Source organism: Sus scrofa, chromosome 11 (genome assembly GCF_054392235.1).
Source record: "Sus scrofa isolate SSC_HxYL_T2T_F1_AM1 chromosome 11, Sscrofa_HxYL_maternal_Yorkshire_Landrace_v2.0, whole genome shotgun sequence".
NCBI classification, from domain to species: domain Eukaryota; kingdom Metazoa; phylum Chordata; class Mammalia; order Artiodactyla; family Suidae; genus Sus; species Sus scrofa.
Window position 1 is genome coordinate 26,137,425 of NC_139393.1, and position 17,692 is coordinate 26,155,116.

The following is a 17,692-nucleotide window of genomic DNA, read 5'->3' on the forward strand; positions in this document are numbered from 1 at the left end:
CCTAGCCTGGGAACCTCCATATGCATGAGTGTGGCCCCAAAAAACCAAAAAAAAAAAAAAAGAAAGAAAAAAAAAGATTGACTAACTTCCCTTTCCTCAGGAAACACCCACTAATAACCAAACATGTTTGGCCATGTCGTTCTAATTACACAACAACCTTTCAGTTGTTTTTCTAGTCATGGTGATAGTTCTTACAACCAGTAGTATTTTTTAGAAGGGCATATAATTTTGCTCAGTATAGTATTCAGTCATGAAACAGAGGCAGGTTAACTGGCTTATTTGGAGGCTGGGGATGGGGAGAGCAGCATGAGGAATTCCCCAGGCCAGGGATTGAGCTTGCTCCACAGCAATAACGAAGCATGGTCCTTAACCCACTGAGCCACCAGGGAACTCCTCAACTGGCTTTTGCAGTTATAAAATATCTGACTTTGGCCCAAAATAATAACATGTTATTACTAACTAAACTAGCATATCAGACTCGGAATGAGAGGACAGTCGTATTGGTATGGTCTCCTAAGCACTGACCAGCTTATTAGAAAGAAAGAAAACGTTCCGTATTAGTGAAAGGAAAAAGTTTGAAAATGATATGAAAAAAATGCTGCAGTAAAACATTAAAATCTGGGAGTTCCTGTTGTGGCTCAGCAGAAACAAATCTGACTAGCATCCATGAAGAAGCATGTTTGATCCCTGGCCTCACTCAGTGGGTTAGGATCCAGCGTTGCTGTGAGCCATGGTGTAGGTTGCAGATTTGGCTCAAATCTGGCGTTGCTGTGGCTGTTGCATAGACCAGAGGTACAGCTCTGATTTGACTCTTAGCCTGGGAACCTCCATATGCCCTAAAAATACGAAAATAAAAATAAAAAATTAACTCCATCTTCCATCTTTGTATGCTAGCTCCAATTAATCCAGTTAAACTCTAAATTTAATGTGGTTATCAATAAGAGTAATAATACTTTTTATGTAATTTCCAAGTGATGAAATCACTTTGACAGTATCATAATAATTTGAGCTTACAGGCACACTAATTTTTTTTTTTTTTTTTTTGCTTTTGCTTTTTAAGGCCGTACCCAGGGCATATGGAAGTTCCCAGGCTAGGGGTCCAATCCAAGCTACAGCTATCAGCCTGCTCCGAACTGAGTCTCTGACCTACACCACAGCTCGCAGCAACGCTGGATCCTTAACCCACTGAGCAAGGCCAGGGATCAAACCCTCGTCCTCATGGATACTAGTCAGGTCCATTACCACTGAGCCATGGCAGGAACCCCCCCAGTGGTGCAAATTTTAGTTAACACTTCTGTTGGAAGTTCCCGTGTGGCACAGCAGGTTAAGGCTCTGGTGTTGCCTCAGTTGTGACACAGGTCACAACTGCAGCACAGATTCGTTCCCAGGCCTGGGAATTTTCACATGCCTTGGGCACAGCCAACAAGAACAATAAAAATTTTCTATTAAGCCAATGTCTGGATTTTGAGCATTTCCAAAATAGGAGGCTGTGCTAAATCACTAATCCCAACAGTTCTGTTACACTGAAGCTTTATTATAACACGGGAAAGGTACTTGAGGGAGTTCCCCTGTGGTGCAGTGTGTTAAAGGATCCAGAATTGTCACTGCAGCGGCTGAGTTGCTGCTGTGGTATGGTTTAATCCCCGGCCTGGGAACTTCTACATGCCACAGGCGCAGCCAAAATAAAAAGAGAGAGAAAGAAAGGTACTTCAAGTCATTCTTTTTTTTTTTTTTTGTCTTTTTAGGGCTGCACCCACAGCATATGGAGGTTCCCAGGCTAGGGGTCTGATCGGAGCCGTAGCCATCAGCTTACACCACAGCTGCCGCAACACAGGATCCAAGCTACATCTGCAGCCTGCATCACAGCTCACGGCAACGCCAGATCCTTAACCCACCAAGCAAGGCCAGGGATCAAACCTGCAACCTCATGGCTTCTCGTCGGATTCCTTTCCACTGAGCCACAATGAGAACTCCTGAAGTCATTGTTATACTCATTTTTGAGAGAGGAACTTCAGGGGAAGACAGCAGGGCAGCCAAATGGAAAGTTTTCACCTAACTGAATTATTCGGAGGTTAACATAAGAGGTTTTTCTCTCAATTTTTTGTTTTGAAATTTCAAGCACACGTTTCAAGTCTAGTCTATATATACCCGAGACCTAGATGCAACAGTTGATATTTTGCTGTGTTTGCCTTCTCTCTTCCTCTTCTACTTCCTCTTAAATATGCACCTGCATTGCTATTGAACCATTAGGAAGCAAGTTGCAGACCTCAAGACACCTGGCCCTGAAATAAATTCAGCCTAAATATTTTCCAATCATCAAGGACTTCTAGATTTTAAGGCCCCTGTATTTCCAACTTAGGAAAAAAACAGAGCTATTATAAACCACTTCTGGGTTCAATAACTGGAATTTGGAAGGTTGGCATGAGACGCATGAGCCGGGATATCCCAGGGAAGCTTTGTCTGAGCAGGACCAGAGCAGCGTGTACCTTACCAGGGCGACAAGTTTCCAGCAAACATCCTCCCACAGATGGCTTGAAAACCTTAGGACCATGGTGTCAGAAAAGTCAAACCAAAAAAATCTGTTTTCCCTTTTTTGGCCACGCCCACTGCATGCGAACATTCCTGGGCCAGGGATCAAACCCGAGCCACAGCAGCAACCAGAGTCTTAGTAGTGACAATGCTGAATCCCCAGCCCACTGAGCCACCAGGGAACTCCTCAAACAAAGGAATTTTTTTTTTTTTCTTTTTAAGGGTGCACCTGCAGCACATCTATGGAAGTTCCCAGGCCAGGGGTCAAATCAGAGCTGCATCTCTGACCTGTGCGGCAACTTGCCACCACATGGGATCCTTAACCCACTGAGCGAGGCCAGGAATCAAACCTGCATCCTCACAGAGACAATATTGGGTCTTTAATCTGCTGAGCCTCAATGGAACTTGAATAAAGGAATTTTAAAGAAAGGTGATTCTTTGATTTTTGAACAAAATGCTAATTTAAACAACTTAGGAAAAAGTATAATTCCATTTCTCTTTTGGATTCAATTTTTTTTTTCTTTTTTTTTCTTTTTGCTTTTTAGGGCTGCACCTGCGGCATATGGAGGTTCCCAGGCTAGGGGTCTAATCAGAGCTGCAGCTTCTGGCCTACACCACAGTCACAGCAACGCTGGATCTTAACCACATCTGCAACCTACACTGAAGCTCACGGCAACACTGGATCCTTAACCCACTGAACAAGGCCAGAGATCAAACCCGCAACCTCATGGTTCCTAGTAAGATTTGTTTCCACTGCACCACAACGGGAACTCCTGGATTCAATTTTTATATAAAAAGCCAATATTAACTAGGCATCCTCCCAAGATAGCAGTGGTACTCATTGTATTGTAGATTAGTAATTCTTTATTGCTATTAAATAATGACATTAAAGAAATAGGAGTTCCCTGGTGGTTCAGTGGGTTAAAGATCCGATGTTGCCACTGCTGTGACATGGGTTCAATCCCGGCCTGGGAACTTACACAAGTCTTAGGTATGGCCAAAAAAACAAAAAATAAATAAATAAATGTATGCTTAATTCTTTGTTTAGTTTCTCCTTTATTTCTAGTAATCAGTTTTTCGTCGTCACTCTCTTTTACCAGGAATTTTTATGTGGGGAGAAGTGCCTGGATCTGCTAATTCAGAGACTGCTTCAAACAGCGGATGAAGAAGCCATTACTGAATTTTTGGATGAAAACCTTAAATCAGCAAAATAAATGCTGATTTGTTATTTATTATTATATAAATGAAATGGACCTAGGTCAAGAAGCGGACTGAGGCATGGACATCTTTATGAACGCTCATAAAGTACAGCTAAAAAACCCACTACTCACAAAATATTTTTTAATGAATCAAGTCCCATTTCTATTTTCCTGTACAGGACAGTTCAGCTCTTCAAGTAGAAATGAAGCATGCATCATTGAAAAAAAGACAAAGTATTAAGAATTGATCTTGTCTGAGTTCCTGTTGTGGCACAGCGGAAACTAATCGACTAGGAACCATGAGGTTGTGGTTTCGATCCCTGGCCTTGCTCAGTGGGTTAAGGATCCGGTGTTGCCGTGGCTGTGGTGTGGGTTGCAGATGCAGCTCAGATCCTGCATTGCTATGGCTGTGGTGTAGTTCTGCGGCTGCAGCTCCGATTGGACCCCTAGCCTGGCAGTCTTCATATGCCACAAGTGTGGCCCTAAAAGACAAAAAAAAAAAAAAAAAAAAAAGACAAAGTACTGTTATTCACGTTAAAGTTAGGACTCAAATGGCTCCTTTGTTGTTGTTGTTTGCCTTTTTAGGGCTGCACCTGGGGCCTATGGATGTTCCCAGGCTAGGGGCTGAATCGGAGCTATAGCTGCCAGCCACAGCCACGGCCACGGCAATGACAGATCCAAGCCGTATCTGCGACCTACACCACAGCAACGTCAGATCCTTAACCCACTGAGCGAGGCCAGGGATCAAACCTTTGACTTAATCAGCATGGCGGATGCGGTGTGATATGAGTAATTTTCACTGTGGTTTGTTTTGTGCAGTGATACATAAAACCTCATCCTTACAGAGCTGCCAGCTGAGCAGGGAGCCAAAGTATGTCATCTACTCTAATTGTATTAAGTAATTTTTCTCAGGAAGTTTCCTGAGTCAAAAGAATGCCAACTATGTGGTATGTGGGATCTGCTGAGTAAAACAGGGAATTCTACCCAATATTCTGTGATAATCTGTACGAGAAAAGAATCTGAAAAAGAATGAATATGTGTGTATGTGTAGCCGAATCACAATATTGTAAATCAACTACAATTCAATAAAACTTTAAAAAAATAAAGAATGCCAGCTAATAAATTTAGAAAGAATGAGGGCATCACTATTTGATAATTCCCAGCGTAACATTTGTTTCAGGCAAAATAAGAGTCATTCACTGATTTGTGTGTGTGTGCACGTGCTGAAATCTGGGCATGAACCAGGGACACATTAATTTAAATCAGTGAGATAAAATGTCATTGGATGTATTAGTTACATACTGGCGTTCTTTAAAGTTTTATCTGAGTTGAGAGACATTTTATCCTGTTCGAATCAATATCATTATTTCCCTAGGGGTAGGCATTGTCGTCCCCCCCCCCCCCATGTAATTGATATCTCTGGAGAATCTGATTTAATTTGGAAGAATGTGGAATAGAGAGTTTCAGAGTACAGGTTAGAAACACAGAAACTGATTTTTGTTTTCAGGCATTTTATATAGCAGAAATGATTACCCAAGGACATGCAAATATTAAAACTGTGTGAGGCAGTTCCTGTTTTGGCAGAGCGGAAACAAATCCGACTCATATCTGTGAGGATTTGGGTTCGATCCCAGCCTCACTCAGCGAGTTCAAGGATCCAGTGTGCCATGAGCTTCAGTGTACTTCACAGGTGCGGATCGATCCCGCATTGCTGTGGCTGTGGCTGTGGCTGTGGCTGTGGCTGGCAGCTGCATCTCCGATTTGACCCCTAGTCTGGGAACTTGCATATGCTGCAGGTGCAACCCTAAAAAGCAAGAAATAAAACAATGTGTGAAAAACAAGGCAAAATGAAGATAGTCTAACGATGTTTTTCTCAAGCCTCTGTATTTATTACATATCACTTGGGAAACCTGCCATGATGCAGATTCTGACTCAGTAGATCTGGGGACTGTGATCCTACTTTTCCAACAAGCTCCTGAGTGATGATGGACACTGCTGACCCACAAACACCACCTTGACTACCAAGGATCTAGGGGACATCTGTTTAATTAATGAGTTGTGATATACTTTATTTTCAGACAGGAACATTCAGTTAAATTCAAAATCCTGCTTTATTCAGATAGACCCACTAGTCTTCCAAACCACAAAGATAAACTTGACATCTTTACCTGTCAGTAGAAAAATAAGGGATGAACATATAAGCCAAACATAAATCAGAGTTCTTGTAAAAAATCTGGAGAGCCAAAATTTATTGCCTCATATGCATACTGCCTTTAGAGTATCAAGGAATCACAAATTTTATTTTTTAAAAAAATAAACCTTAGGAGTTCCTGTCGGAAACAAATCCAACTAGGAACCCTGAGATTGTGCGTTCAATCCCTGGCCTTGCTCAGTGGGTTAAGGATCCAGCGTTGCCATGAGCTGTGGTGTAGGTCAAAGACTTGGCTCGGATCTGGTGTTGTTGTGGCTGTGGTGTGGGCTGGCAGCTACAGCTCCAGAATTCGACCCCTAGCCTGGGAACCTCCATATGTCTTGGGTACAGCCCTAAAAAAAGACCCCCAAAAAATTGAAAAAAATAAAATAAACCTTAGAGTTAATTTAAAATTGAATTTGATGGGAGTTCCCGTTGTGGCACAGCAGAAACAAACCTGACTAGTATCCATGAGGATGCAAGTTCAATCCCTGGCCTCGCTCAGGGGGTTAAGGATTAGTGTTGCTGTGAACTGTGGTGTATACTGCAGACCCAGCTTGGATCCAGCGTTGGTGTGGCTGTGGTGTAGGCAGGCAGCTGCAACTCAGATTCCACCCTTAGCCTCGGAGCATCCATATGCCACACCTTTGGCTCTAAAGAAAAGGCAAAACAAAACACAAAGCAGAGGAAACATTTCCATCACCCCTGAAAGTTTCCTTGTGTTCCTTTCCACTTAATCCAGCAATCTGCCAACTCTCCCTCCACCAACAGTGGCAGCCTTTATGATTTTTTTTATTCACCGTGGCTTATTTTCACTGTTCTGGAAACACAAATAGTCCACATAAATGGTCATACAGTATGTACTCCTGTATATCTGGTTTCTTTTATTCCAAATTTTTCTTTCTCCAGCTGTGCCTGCAGTATATGGAATTTCCTGGGCCAGGGATTGAACCTGTGTCACAGCAGCAATCCAAGCTAGGGCAGAGACAAAGCCGGATCCTTAACCTGCTGCACCATTAAGAGAACACCTGTTCTCTTACAATACTGCAGGTATCAAAGATTGTTTTGTTTAGTCTCCAAGTAGTATTATACTCTGTGAATATACCACAATTAATTTTTTTAGGAGTTCCTGTTGTGGCTCAGTGGTAACAAAGCCAACTAGTATCCCTAAGGATTCGGGTTTGATCCCTGTCGCCGCTCAGTGTGTTAAGAATCTAGCGTTGTGTGAGCTGTGATGTAGGTTGCAGGTGCAGCTCGGACCCTGAGTTGCTGTGGCTGTGGCTGTGGCCGGCAGCTGTAGTTCCGATTTGACCCCTAGCCTGGAAGTGGGGCCCTAAAAAGAATAATAATACTACTAATAATTTTTTAAAAATTTCTATCGATATATATTCAGATTCTTTCTTTTTTTGGTTTTTAGGGCCGCACCCACAGCATATGGAGGTTCCCAGGCTAGGGGTCGAATTGGAGCTGTAACCACCAGCCTTTGCCACAGCCATAGCAACATGGCAATGCCAGATCCTTAACCCACTGAGTGAAGCCAGGGATCGAGCCCACAACCTCATGGTTCCTAGTCAGATTCATTTCCGCTTCGCCACAACAGGAACGCCTAGATTACTTCTAATTTTGGTTATTATGGATAAATCTACTATGAACATGCACTAGTCTTTTTATGGACATGTTTTAATTCCCCTTGGGTAAAGGCCTGGGAGTGAAATTATTGGACACAATATTCAGAGAAACCGTCAAACAGTTTTTTGTTGTTTTTAGGGTGTTTTTGTTTTGTTTTGTTTGTCTTTTGGAGGCCACACCTGCGGCATATGGAGGTTCCCGGGTCAGGGGTTGAATTGGAGCTGTAGCTGCTGGTCTATGCCACAGCCCGCGGCAATGTGGGATCCTTAACCCACTGAGCAAGGCAAGGGATCGAACTTTGTCCTCATGGATACTAGTCGGGTTCGTTTACTGCAGAGCCAAGATGGGAACTCCCCCAAACAGTTTTTAAAAGTTATTCTCCTGCTGTGCGCTATCCACCTATTCATATAATATTGAAGATTTCATTCATTAGGTTATGGTAACACTTCACAAACTAGCAACAGGAGTGGTCTGGGTTTTAAATAAAAGTTCTCTAACTTAAATCTCTAAACACTTGATTTTGAATATTTAACTAATGTTGATTAGTACATATATAAAACACTTCTTTAAAGCATAGGCTGTACTATATTACTTCAAGGAATGTCAGAGCATGTATGAATCCCAAGCTTTTCGAATCTTGTGCTTTTGTACAATTCAAGGTATGTTTGTTTAAATATTTTAATTTAAAACTCTCGTTTAAACTCCTTAATAAAGACAGTTCCAAAATCTTCAAAGGATTGGCAGAAAGGAACTGAAAGAAACAGTATGAGTAACACTCATATTAAGAGGTTGTGAAAATAACCTTGTTCCTCAGGAGATGAAGTGTTGATTTGGTGAGATGCCAACCTATTTATATGCCTGATTTTCATATTTAAGGCCATCTATAAATGCTGTTCTCTAGGACCTCATCTTTGTCTAAGACATCCTAATGAATTTTTTTTTTTTTTTTTTTTTGGTCTTTTTGCTATTTCTTGGGCCGCTCCTGCGGCATATGGAGATTCCCAGGCTAGGGGTCTAATCGGAGCCGTAGCCACCAGCCTACACCAGAGCCACAGCAACGCGGGATCCGAGCCGCGTCTGCAACCTGCACCACAGCTCAAGGCAACACCGGATCCTCAACCCACTGAGCAAGGGCAGGGACCGAACACGCAACCTCATGGTTCCTAGTAGGATTCGTTAACCACTGCGCCACGACGGGAACTCCAACATCCTAATGAATTTATATGTCACTTAGTACTGAAAATATTGTAATAACGTTCGGAATCTTCCAGAAGTAGCAACATTAAACACTGGATGTTTTCTTTGCAGTAATTGCTCATGGTTTCAAGTTAAGTGGGTGTCGCACTCAATAAATTCTAAGAGAAAAGCCGACAATTATTAATCTTTATATTTTAAACAGAGTGTAAGCACTTAATTGTTCTAATCAACAAATATTTGGGGAAATAACTATTAAAAAATTAAAACACACACACACAAATATTTATTGAAGCATCCTGTGTCCTATGCAATTTTTATCTCATTTCATCCTCACACGACCCTAGGAAAGACTATTCTCCCCATTTTGCAAAGAAGGAAAAGTTCTCAGAGGGAAGCTACACAGTTAATGAACATTAAAACCGGGCTCTTACTCTGGACTTCAAAGCCAAAATGCCAAGCCGTCGGAGGCAGGAGAATAAACGCTCAAACCCTGAAGCAGTCTTGCCCCGGAAGCCTCGCGATATTACTCAAACTACTACTCCCAACATGCAAAGCGCCTTCTCTGCCGCCGCTAAAGTGGGCGAGTGGGGAGGGCCCCGCCTGCGTCCAGGCGCGAAAGGCAGTCTGGGAGTGGTAGTTCTCCTGGAAGCCTACCGGTATTGCCAGCGCGGCAGTGGCGGATCTCTTGGTTCCAGCCAGTAGGTCCTGTGAGGGCGAGTTGAGGCGGAGAAAGGGCGCGGAACTGGAAACGGGTGAGTCAGGCACTGTCTACGCTATAAAGGGAGGCGGCACCGCGGTGTAGGGCTGAGTTAAGTAAGCGCGGCCCCCGCGCAGTCTCTCCGGAGACACCACAACCTTAGCGTCAGCGAGAGAAGGGTGAGGAGGCGCCCGAGCCCGGTCTTTGCACCCGTTCTCGCCCTCAGCTCCCTACCAGCCTCTCCACCATGCAGTCCCGGGAAGAAGCTTCGCGCTCTCGCCGCCTCGCCAGTCCCCGCGGTGGGAGGCGGCCCAAGAGGATTTCCAAGCCTTCGGTTTCGGCTTTTTTCACGGGGTCGGAGGAGCTGAAGGACACGGCCCATTCCGCAGCCTTGCTGGCACAGCTCAAGTCCTTCTACGACGCGCGGCTGCTCTGTGATGTGACCATCGAGGTGGTCACGCCTGGCAGCGGGCCTGGCACGGGTCGCCTTTTTTCCTGCAACCGTAACGTGCTGGCCGCCGCGTGTCCCTACTTCAAGAGCATGTTCACCGGCGGCATGTACGAGAGCCATCAGACGAACGTGACCATGCACGACGTAGATGCCGAATCCTTCGAGGTGCTGGTCGATTACTGCTACACGGGTCGCGTGTCCCTGAGTGAATCCAACGTGCAGCGCCTTTACGCGGCCTCGGACATGCTCCAGCTGGAGTATGTGCGGGAAGCCTGTGCCTCGTTCCTAGCCCGCCGCCTTGACCTGGCCAACTGCACGGCCATCCTCAAGTTCGCCGACGCCTTTGACCATCACAAGCTGCGGTCGCAGGCCCAGTCCTTTATCGCGCACAACTTCAAGCAGCTCAGCCGCATGGGTTCGATTCGCGAGGAGTCTCTGGCCGATCTGACCCTGGCCCAACTGCTGGCTGTCCTGCGCCTGGATAGTCTAGACATCGAGAGTGAGCGGACAGTGTGTCACGTTGCGGTGCAGTGGTTGGAGGCGGCTCCCAAGGAGCGGGGTCCCAGCGCTGCCGAAGTCTTCAAGTGTGTCCGCTGGACACACTTCACGGATAAAGATCGGGAATACCTGGAAGGGCTGTTGACCAAACCTATTGTGAAGAAGTACTGTCTGGACCTCATGGAAGGGGTCCTGCAGATGCGATATGGTGACATGTTGTACAAGTCTCTGGTGCCAAAGCCAGAGAGCAGCAGTGGCAATTCTGTTGTCTCCATAGCAGAAAATCCACCCCAGAGGCTGGGTATGTGTGCCAAGGAGATGGTGATCTTCTTTGGCCATCCCAGAGATCCCTTTCTGTGCTATGACCCATACTCAGGGGACATTTACACAATGCCATCACCTTTGACCAGCTTGGCTCATACCAAGACTATCACCTCCTCAGCTGTCTGTGTCTCTCCCGACCATGACATCTATCTGGCCGCCCAGCCCCGGAAAGACCTCTGGGTGTACAAACCAGCCCAGAATAGTTGGCAGCAGCTGGCAGACCGCCTGCTCTGCCGGGAGGGCATGGATGTGGCTTACCTCAACGGCTACATTTACATTTTGGGTGGGCGGGACCCTGTTACTGGAGTTAAATTAAAGGAGGTGGAGTGCTACAGTGTTCAGAGAAACCAGTGGGCCCTAGTGGCTCCCGTACCCCATTCCTTCTATTCCTTTGAACTGATTGTGGTTCAGAACTATCTTTATGCTGTGAACAGCAAGCGCATGCTCTGCTACGATCCCAGCCATAACATGTGGCTGAACTGTGCTTCTCTTAAACGCAGTGACTTCCAGGAGGCCTGTGTCTTCAATGATGAGATCTATTGTATCTGTGACATCCCCGTCATGAAGGTGTATAACCCGGCCAGGGGAGAATGGAGGCGGATCAGTAATATTCCTCTGGACTCCGAGACCCACAACTACCAGATTGTCAATCATGGCCAAAAGCTGCTCCTCATCACTTCTACAACCCCGCAGTGGAAGAAAAACCGGGTGACTGTGTATGAATATGATACTAGGGAAGACCAGTGGATTAATATAGGTACCATGTTAGGCCTTTTGCAGTTTGACTCTGGCTTTATTTGCCTCTGTGCTCGAGTTTATCCCTCCTGCCTTGAACCTGGTCAGAGTTTCATCACCGAGGAAGATGATGCACGGAGTGAGTCTAGTACTGAATGGGACTTAGATGGATTCAGTGAGCTGGACTCTGAGTCAGGAAGTTCAAGTTCTTTTACCGACGATGAAGTCTGGGTACAGGTAGCACCTCAGCGAAATGCACAGGATCAGCAGGGTTCTTTGTAAATAGTTTGAAATACTAAGCTATTTCTACTGCTGTGGAATGTATATTAAAACGATGTGTCCCTTCCTTTTCCTGAAAAAAAGAAAACAAAGGTTGACCAAGACTGCCGATTTGGTTTAGAAAAGGTAATGTTTTGCTAATGTAATGTTACAGAATTTAAACAGTCCATGAAATCAACTTATAATTTACTGTGCTGAAAGTCAAGATTAAAATACGCAAAAAAAATGAACCATATAATTGATTAGAATGCTTGGTGGTTTTTTTCCTTTGTTCACGTATTTATTGCACCAGTGAATTGTTTTGATTAGTTACACTGTTTATGTTTTGATTTAACTTGTTAATTCTATTTAGTGTTCTGAGGAAGTTAGCTTTTTAATTTTATAATGGAAAATTGGACTAGAAATTGTTGGTAGGGTTTTGAAGGTTCACATTTTCCTTCCGAATAATGAAAGTAGTAGACTTCCCAAATTTTAAACTAGTCAGGTTTTAGTATTCTAAAATAGTAGAGTATGTTAAAATTTGGTTTGGTTTCTGCAAAGGAAAAAAATGGGCATATATATATATATATTAAGGTTATTAAATAGTAATTTCATTTTGGTGATATGCACAGTGGTCTTAAGCACTCAGAGAAATCAGGATTCCACTCTTTTAAAAGAAATTTCATTTTTATTTTTGGGATGTAAAATGAGTATTTGCTAGATGTGACCATTTTTCTTTCCAAAAAACATCCGTTCTAGAAGTACACCAACTATTTGGACACCCTTTTAAACCAAAAACAGTGGGTCACTTGCCCCATATTTTTTTAATCTATACCTGACAGATGCTTCAGTGAATCAGAGGGACAGTCCTTTTTTTCACTGGACATATGGTTGGTTAATGTAAATTTTTATCCATTGGTCATGCTTTGTCTTAAAAATTTTATATGCTTTCCTGAAATAGTTTGGCTGTATAGTTTTGGTGTTTGTCTTAAAAGATTCTTCAGCAGGAAGTGATTTTTGTGAGATGATAACTGGTTTTGAAAATACATATAAGCTAAAAACAGTGTTTTACTGAGATCAGTAGTAGTTACTGAGCCTATCAACTCTCAAATCCAGTGCCAGCAGAGAACTTTTCAACTTTAAGCTGTGAATAGAATTGTTTTATGTAGCATTGCAATTTTCTGTCAGTTTTATAAGTCGCTGTAAATTATTATCAGCTTGAAGGTATTTTTGTATTAAAAGTTGACAGTTAAAGAACATAAGTGGATGATGGCATTTGGGCCCATAGTGAAAATATGTTTCCTCTAAAATATTTCCCTAAGCAGTGATAGACATGGTTATTTTATTAGGTTCTTAATGCCTGTCCTCTATTTCTCTGTGAACCATGCCCTAGTCTTTTGTTTGCTTGTTTGTTGGTTGTTTGTTTATGAATCACCATAATAAGGGAAGGTCCAGAAATAGACTCAATTATGCAAAATTGACATTTTAAATACGAGAACACATAGGTGCTTACTTTTTTTGTTAATGCCCATGGTTGTCAACATAGCTACACATGATAAATGGCGTGTTTATGTATAGATACTTGTGGTCTATAAATTTTTCTACACCCACTTAGAATTATCTTCTTGAATCTTTGTTCAATAACATGCTAATTCCTCTTCTGTGTTTATCCTCTAGTGACCAAATGCTAAGATTTCTTTTCACCCTGGCAGAGAACTGAGGTGGTCTGGGATGGAGAGCAGAATTTTGAATCCGAAAAAGGAAGGAAAGAGAAAAGGGTTTAAAAACCCCAAATACACAAATAATGTTTTCTTAGCCATCATGGCCACCTGAAGAGTCCACCGGTGGACTGTTTCACATTATGAAATAAGAACAATAAGATTCTTTTCACATTATTTGGTGAAATAAGATTCTTACCCTAGCAGCAGGTGTGTCCCTTCAAAACAGCGAACATACTTTAGTTTTTTTTGTTCCATTTGATCCCAGGGCTAGGAACGAGCACTGCTCTTAACAAGGAGAGCTATTTTTTATTTTCTTTCTTTTCCTTTTTTTTTTTTTTTTTTTTTGTCTTTTAGCACCACACCCGAAACATATGGAGGTTCCCAGGCGAGGGGTGCAATCGAAGCTGTGTCTGCCAGCCTACGCCACAGCCACTCAGGATCCGAGCCGCCTCTTCAACCTACACCACAGCTCACAGCAACACCGGATCCTTCACCCACTGAGCGAGGCCAGGAATCGAACAGAGTCCTCATGGATGCTAGTCGGGTTTGTTAACCACTGAGCCACGACAGGAACTCCAAGGAAAGCTCTTTCTTAGTAGTGTTATTTTTTGGCCAGCTTATGTTCACCGTTAACTTCCTGTTGATAGTTTTTTGCTTTGTAAGGTTGAAACAGGACAGTGCTGACCACAACCACATTATTTATCTGCAGAATTACAGTATGCAACTGGACTGCTACACGATTCTCTAATTTGTCATTCTCAACCTTTGAGTTAGTTGGAAGCTAATGAATCAAAAAGGATTGGTTTACAATGAGGTTTTCTTAGAAAGGATTGGTTTCATGATATATTTGTGAATTAGGGAATAGATGTTAACCCTTACTTTACAGATAAGTGGTTTGTACGTGGTTAGTTACAAATAAAATTGGCGCTAGAACCCCAGGCCTTCCGACCTCTTAATTTAGTTGCTGCTAAATGTATAAAACCCTTGCTTACAGAGTGAGTGATACAACTAGCAGTGTTGAAATCCCTTCATCACAGGAAAGCACTTTTGCCTCAATTTTGCAATGAATCAGCACAGTTTTAGCAAATGCTCAATATAATGTCATTTGCAGGATTACTATTTGTAAGACTTAGGATGATCTTATCTTTTGTATCTGTCTGCCTATATGTAGAAAACCTCAGAGAAACCAAATTATTTCAGATACTTTAAATATTCAGATATAAATGGCATTGGTATTTTCAAAAGGATAAAATGTAAGATTGATTTCGCTAATTTGGGTTTGGGATTAAATTTAAATTATAATTCCCTTCTATCTCCTCTAGCTGAGGAGGGTTTTGTTTCATTTTTGTTTTGTTTTTCTGTTTTGTACCTGGATCTTATTGAGCATCTGATGAAAACTTTTGACCCATTTCCCAGAAAACCGTACAAGTTTATGGTTTCACAATTTCAAAGGTGTTATGACACTTCCGAAGTTCATCCACACACCCAGGGTAAGAGTACTTGTGGCAGAGTCCCAAGAAGTTTTACAGAAGGGAATTAGCATTTTGCAGAAGATATATTGCTCAAATGTTTATAAGGGAGGAAAGGTGTTATTAAAATAGAGCTAAAGAAATCATGTATATTTATCATCTGAAAGAGAATAAATATTGATGGTTACCTCAGAACAAAGGCAACATTGACCCTTGTGAATTTAATTTCCTCCTGATGATTAGCATGAGAACAATTAAGTAACAGGATGTGATTTAAAGAAATGGGTCAGAGGAGCTAGTGTATATGTGTTTGTGAGAGAAGGTGAACACCGCGTCTCACTCTTCTGCCATCTTGATCCCACCTCCAAGCCAGTGTATATGAAAGCTTTGAAACGAAGTGTTATACATACTTGGGATATGATTATTGTCTGAGAAGGCTGCGTATAAGAATTTAAAGTAAATTATAGGTTCTAGGTGTTTCAAACTGTGGACATCACAACTGTTTATTAGGTATCTAAGTTGCAAGAGTGCTTTATCTCATAATAAGCAAGTGAACAGGTACTTAGAAAAGGCCATCTACCATAAGGAATCTATTTAAAATATCATAAATTTGCTACTCACTGCTCTTTAAACTAGGAACCAGTGTTTTGCTAAATGTCATTTTCACTAATTTGTGTTGAAATGAGGAAAAAGTATAAAACATGAATGGGTTGTAAACCAAGATTATTTCATTGAATTTGTTTTAATGTACATGAATTGGAAATATAAAAATTTTACGCAGGTCCATGCAGTCCCCTAAACTTGAAAGTTTCCTTGTCTTTGAAATCCTAAAATCTCTTGCAGGCTTCTTAGCTGTTTTATTTTGCTTCTGTGCTTTCATATGATCTTTACTCTTACCTGCTTAAAATTTTCAACGCTTTTTCATCATAACTTTAAAAGAATATTATAGCAAATGTGATAGGGCAGGAAAGTATAGGAAATAAAATTGTTTCTAGAAGACGTGACTAGCAATCCTAAGAGAATTCATTGATAAGCTATTTTTAGAACCATAGAGATTGTTAAGGATATATGAACCAATTTTTTTTTTTTTTTCCTTTTAGGGCCGCACCTGCAGCAAATGGAGGTTCCCAGGCTAGGGATTGAATTGGAGTTGCAGCTGCCAGCCACAGCCACAGCCACAGCCGCAGCAACTCGGGGTCCGAGCCACATCTGTGACCTACACCACAGCTCTCAGCAACACCAGAGCCTTAACCCACTGAGCAGGGCCAGGGATCGAACCCACATCCTCATGGATACTAGTCGGGTTCATTTCCACTGAGCCACAATGGGAATTCTCAATTTTTTTTTTTTTTTTTTAACAAAACAGGACAGTGTTCACAGAGGCTGTCAAGTCTTGCCAAACAGGCGGTAAGTTTTGTGTTCTCTCCTTGACTCTGGGCTGTTTTGTTACCCAGATCTTTCCATCAGCCCCCGTTCTTCACTTATTTAACCTCGTGAAGTCAACACCACCTGAGACACAGGGTGTAGGGAACAGATCTAGCTATATACCTTTCCCTCCATACTTTGAGACATACCTTCTCAGAAACCATCCTCCTCTGGGCCGTCACCTCTCTGAGACAGAATCAAGCTTCTATATTCTCCTCCAAAGCAATTTTAGCTGCTTGGAACCACCATGTCGTAATCAGGAATGTTTTAGGGAGTCAACTATCCCTTAATTTGGGGGAAACTAGTAAACAGCAATGACTATCACTTCAAAGCACAGCCTGATTCAGTCTAATATCCATATGGCTTTCTTTGTATGAAAAAGATATGATGGGCCATGTTTTCCTCTTTATATATTAGTTAGGATCTAGGTGTGGTTGTATGTACAGAGACCCTATAGTAGTTGTTGTTGTTTTGTTTTGTTTTGTTTTGTTTGTTTTAGGGCTGCACCTGCAGCATATGGAGGTTCCGAGGCTAGGGGTCTAATTGAAGCTACAGCTGCCGGGCTACACCACAGCCACAGCAATGTGGGAATCCGAGCCACATCTGCACCCTCCACCACAGCTCACGGCTACGCTGAATCCTTAACCCACTGAGCGAGGCCAGGGATCGAACCCACAGCCTCATGTTTCCTAGTTGGGTTCGTTTCCACTGGGCCACGACGGGAAATCCTATAGCTGTTTTAATGAGATAGACATTTGTTATCTAAAACTCCGGTCTGTTATGTTGGCCCAGATGTAGGAAGTTGCCTGAGACCCAGGCTTTTTTGTTTTCCTGTTCTGCTACCCTAGGGTGTTGTCCTTATTCACACGGTCCAAGCTGGTCCACCCTTATGTGGGTATTCTAGTCATCAGGAAGGGAGGAAGGAAGGGGAGGGCATGACCCCTATAAGGGAAGTTGTGTACATCACTTCTGATCACCTGACATTGGCCAGATCTTGACCTTAAGGCTGCACCTGTATGTGTGCTTGGAAGAAGTAGTCTTCATCCTGGGTCAATAGCTATCATTAAAATTCAAGGGTTGGAGTTCCCATTGCGGCTCAGTGGAAATGAATCTGATTAGCATCCATGAGGACCCAGATTTGATCTCTGGCCTCGCTTGCCCTGAGCTGTGGTGTAGACCGGCAGCCGCAGCTCCAATTCAACCCCTAGCCTGGGAACCTCCATATGCCACGGGTATGGCCCTAAAAAGTATAAATAAGTAAATAAATAAATAAAATTCAAGGGTTCCCTCTTATAGAATCCCGAGGAAGGACACTGTGGTAGGAACAGCAATCTCTGCTGTACCATCTGTCAGGCTAGATTCGATCACA

The 17,692-nt window shown here is 42.8% G+C and overlaps 2 protein-coding genes across 5 annotated transcripts in view; both read left to right on the forward strand.

Moving 5' to 3' along the window:
* The window catches only part of MTRF1 (mitochondrial translation release factor 1), a 35,401-nt gene extending 30,567 nt beyond the window's left edge, over positions 1-4,834 (forward strand). For 3 of the 4 annotated variants that reach the window (XM_021065103.2, XM_021065102.2, XM_021065101.2), the window contains one exon: positions 3,630-4,834. In XM_021065103.2, coding sequence (XP_020920762.1) covers positions 3,630-3,743 — 114 coding nt within the window. In that variant the 3' untranslated portion in view covers positions 3,744-4,834. 4 annotated transcript variants of the gene reach the window in all.
* Positions 4,835-9,366: 4,532 nt separating this feature from the next.
* Positions 9,367-13,322, forward strand: KBTBD7 (kelch repeat and BTB domain containing 7). The gene has a single exon (XM_003130995.6). The coding sequence runs from the start codon at positions 9,690-9,692 to the stop codon at positions 11,730-11,732; it is 2,043 nt and encodes a 680-aa protein (XP_003131043.3). The 5' UTR covers positions 9,367-9,689; the 3' UTR covers positions 11,733-13,322.
* The last annotated feature ends 4,370 nt before the right edge of the window (positions 13,323-17,692 follow it).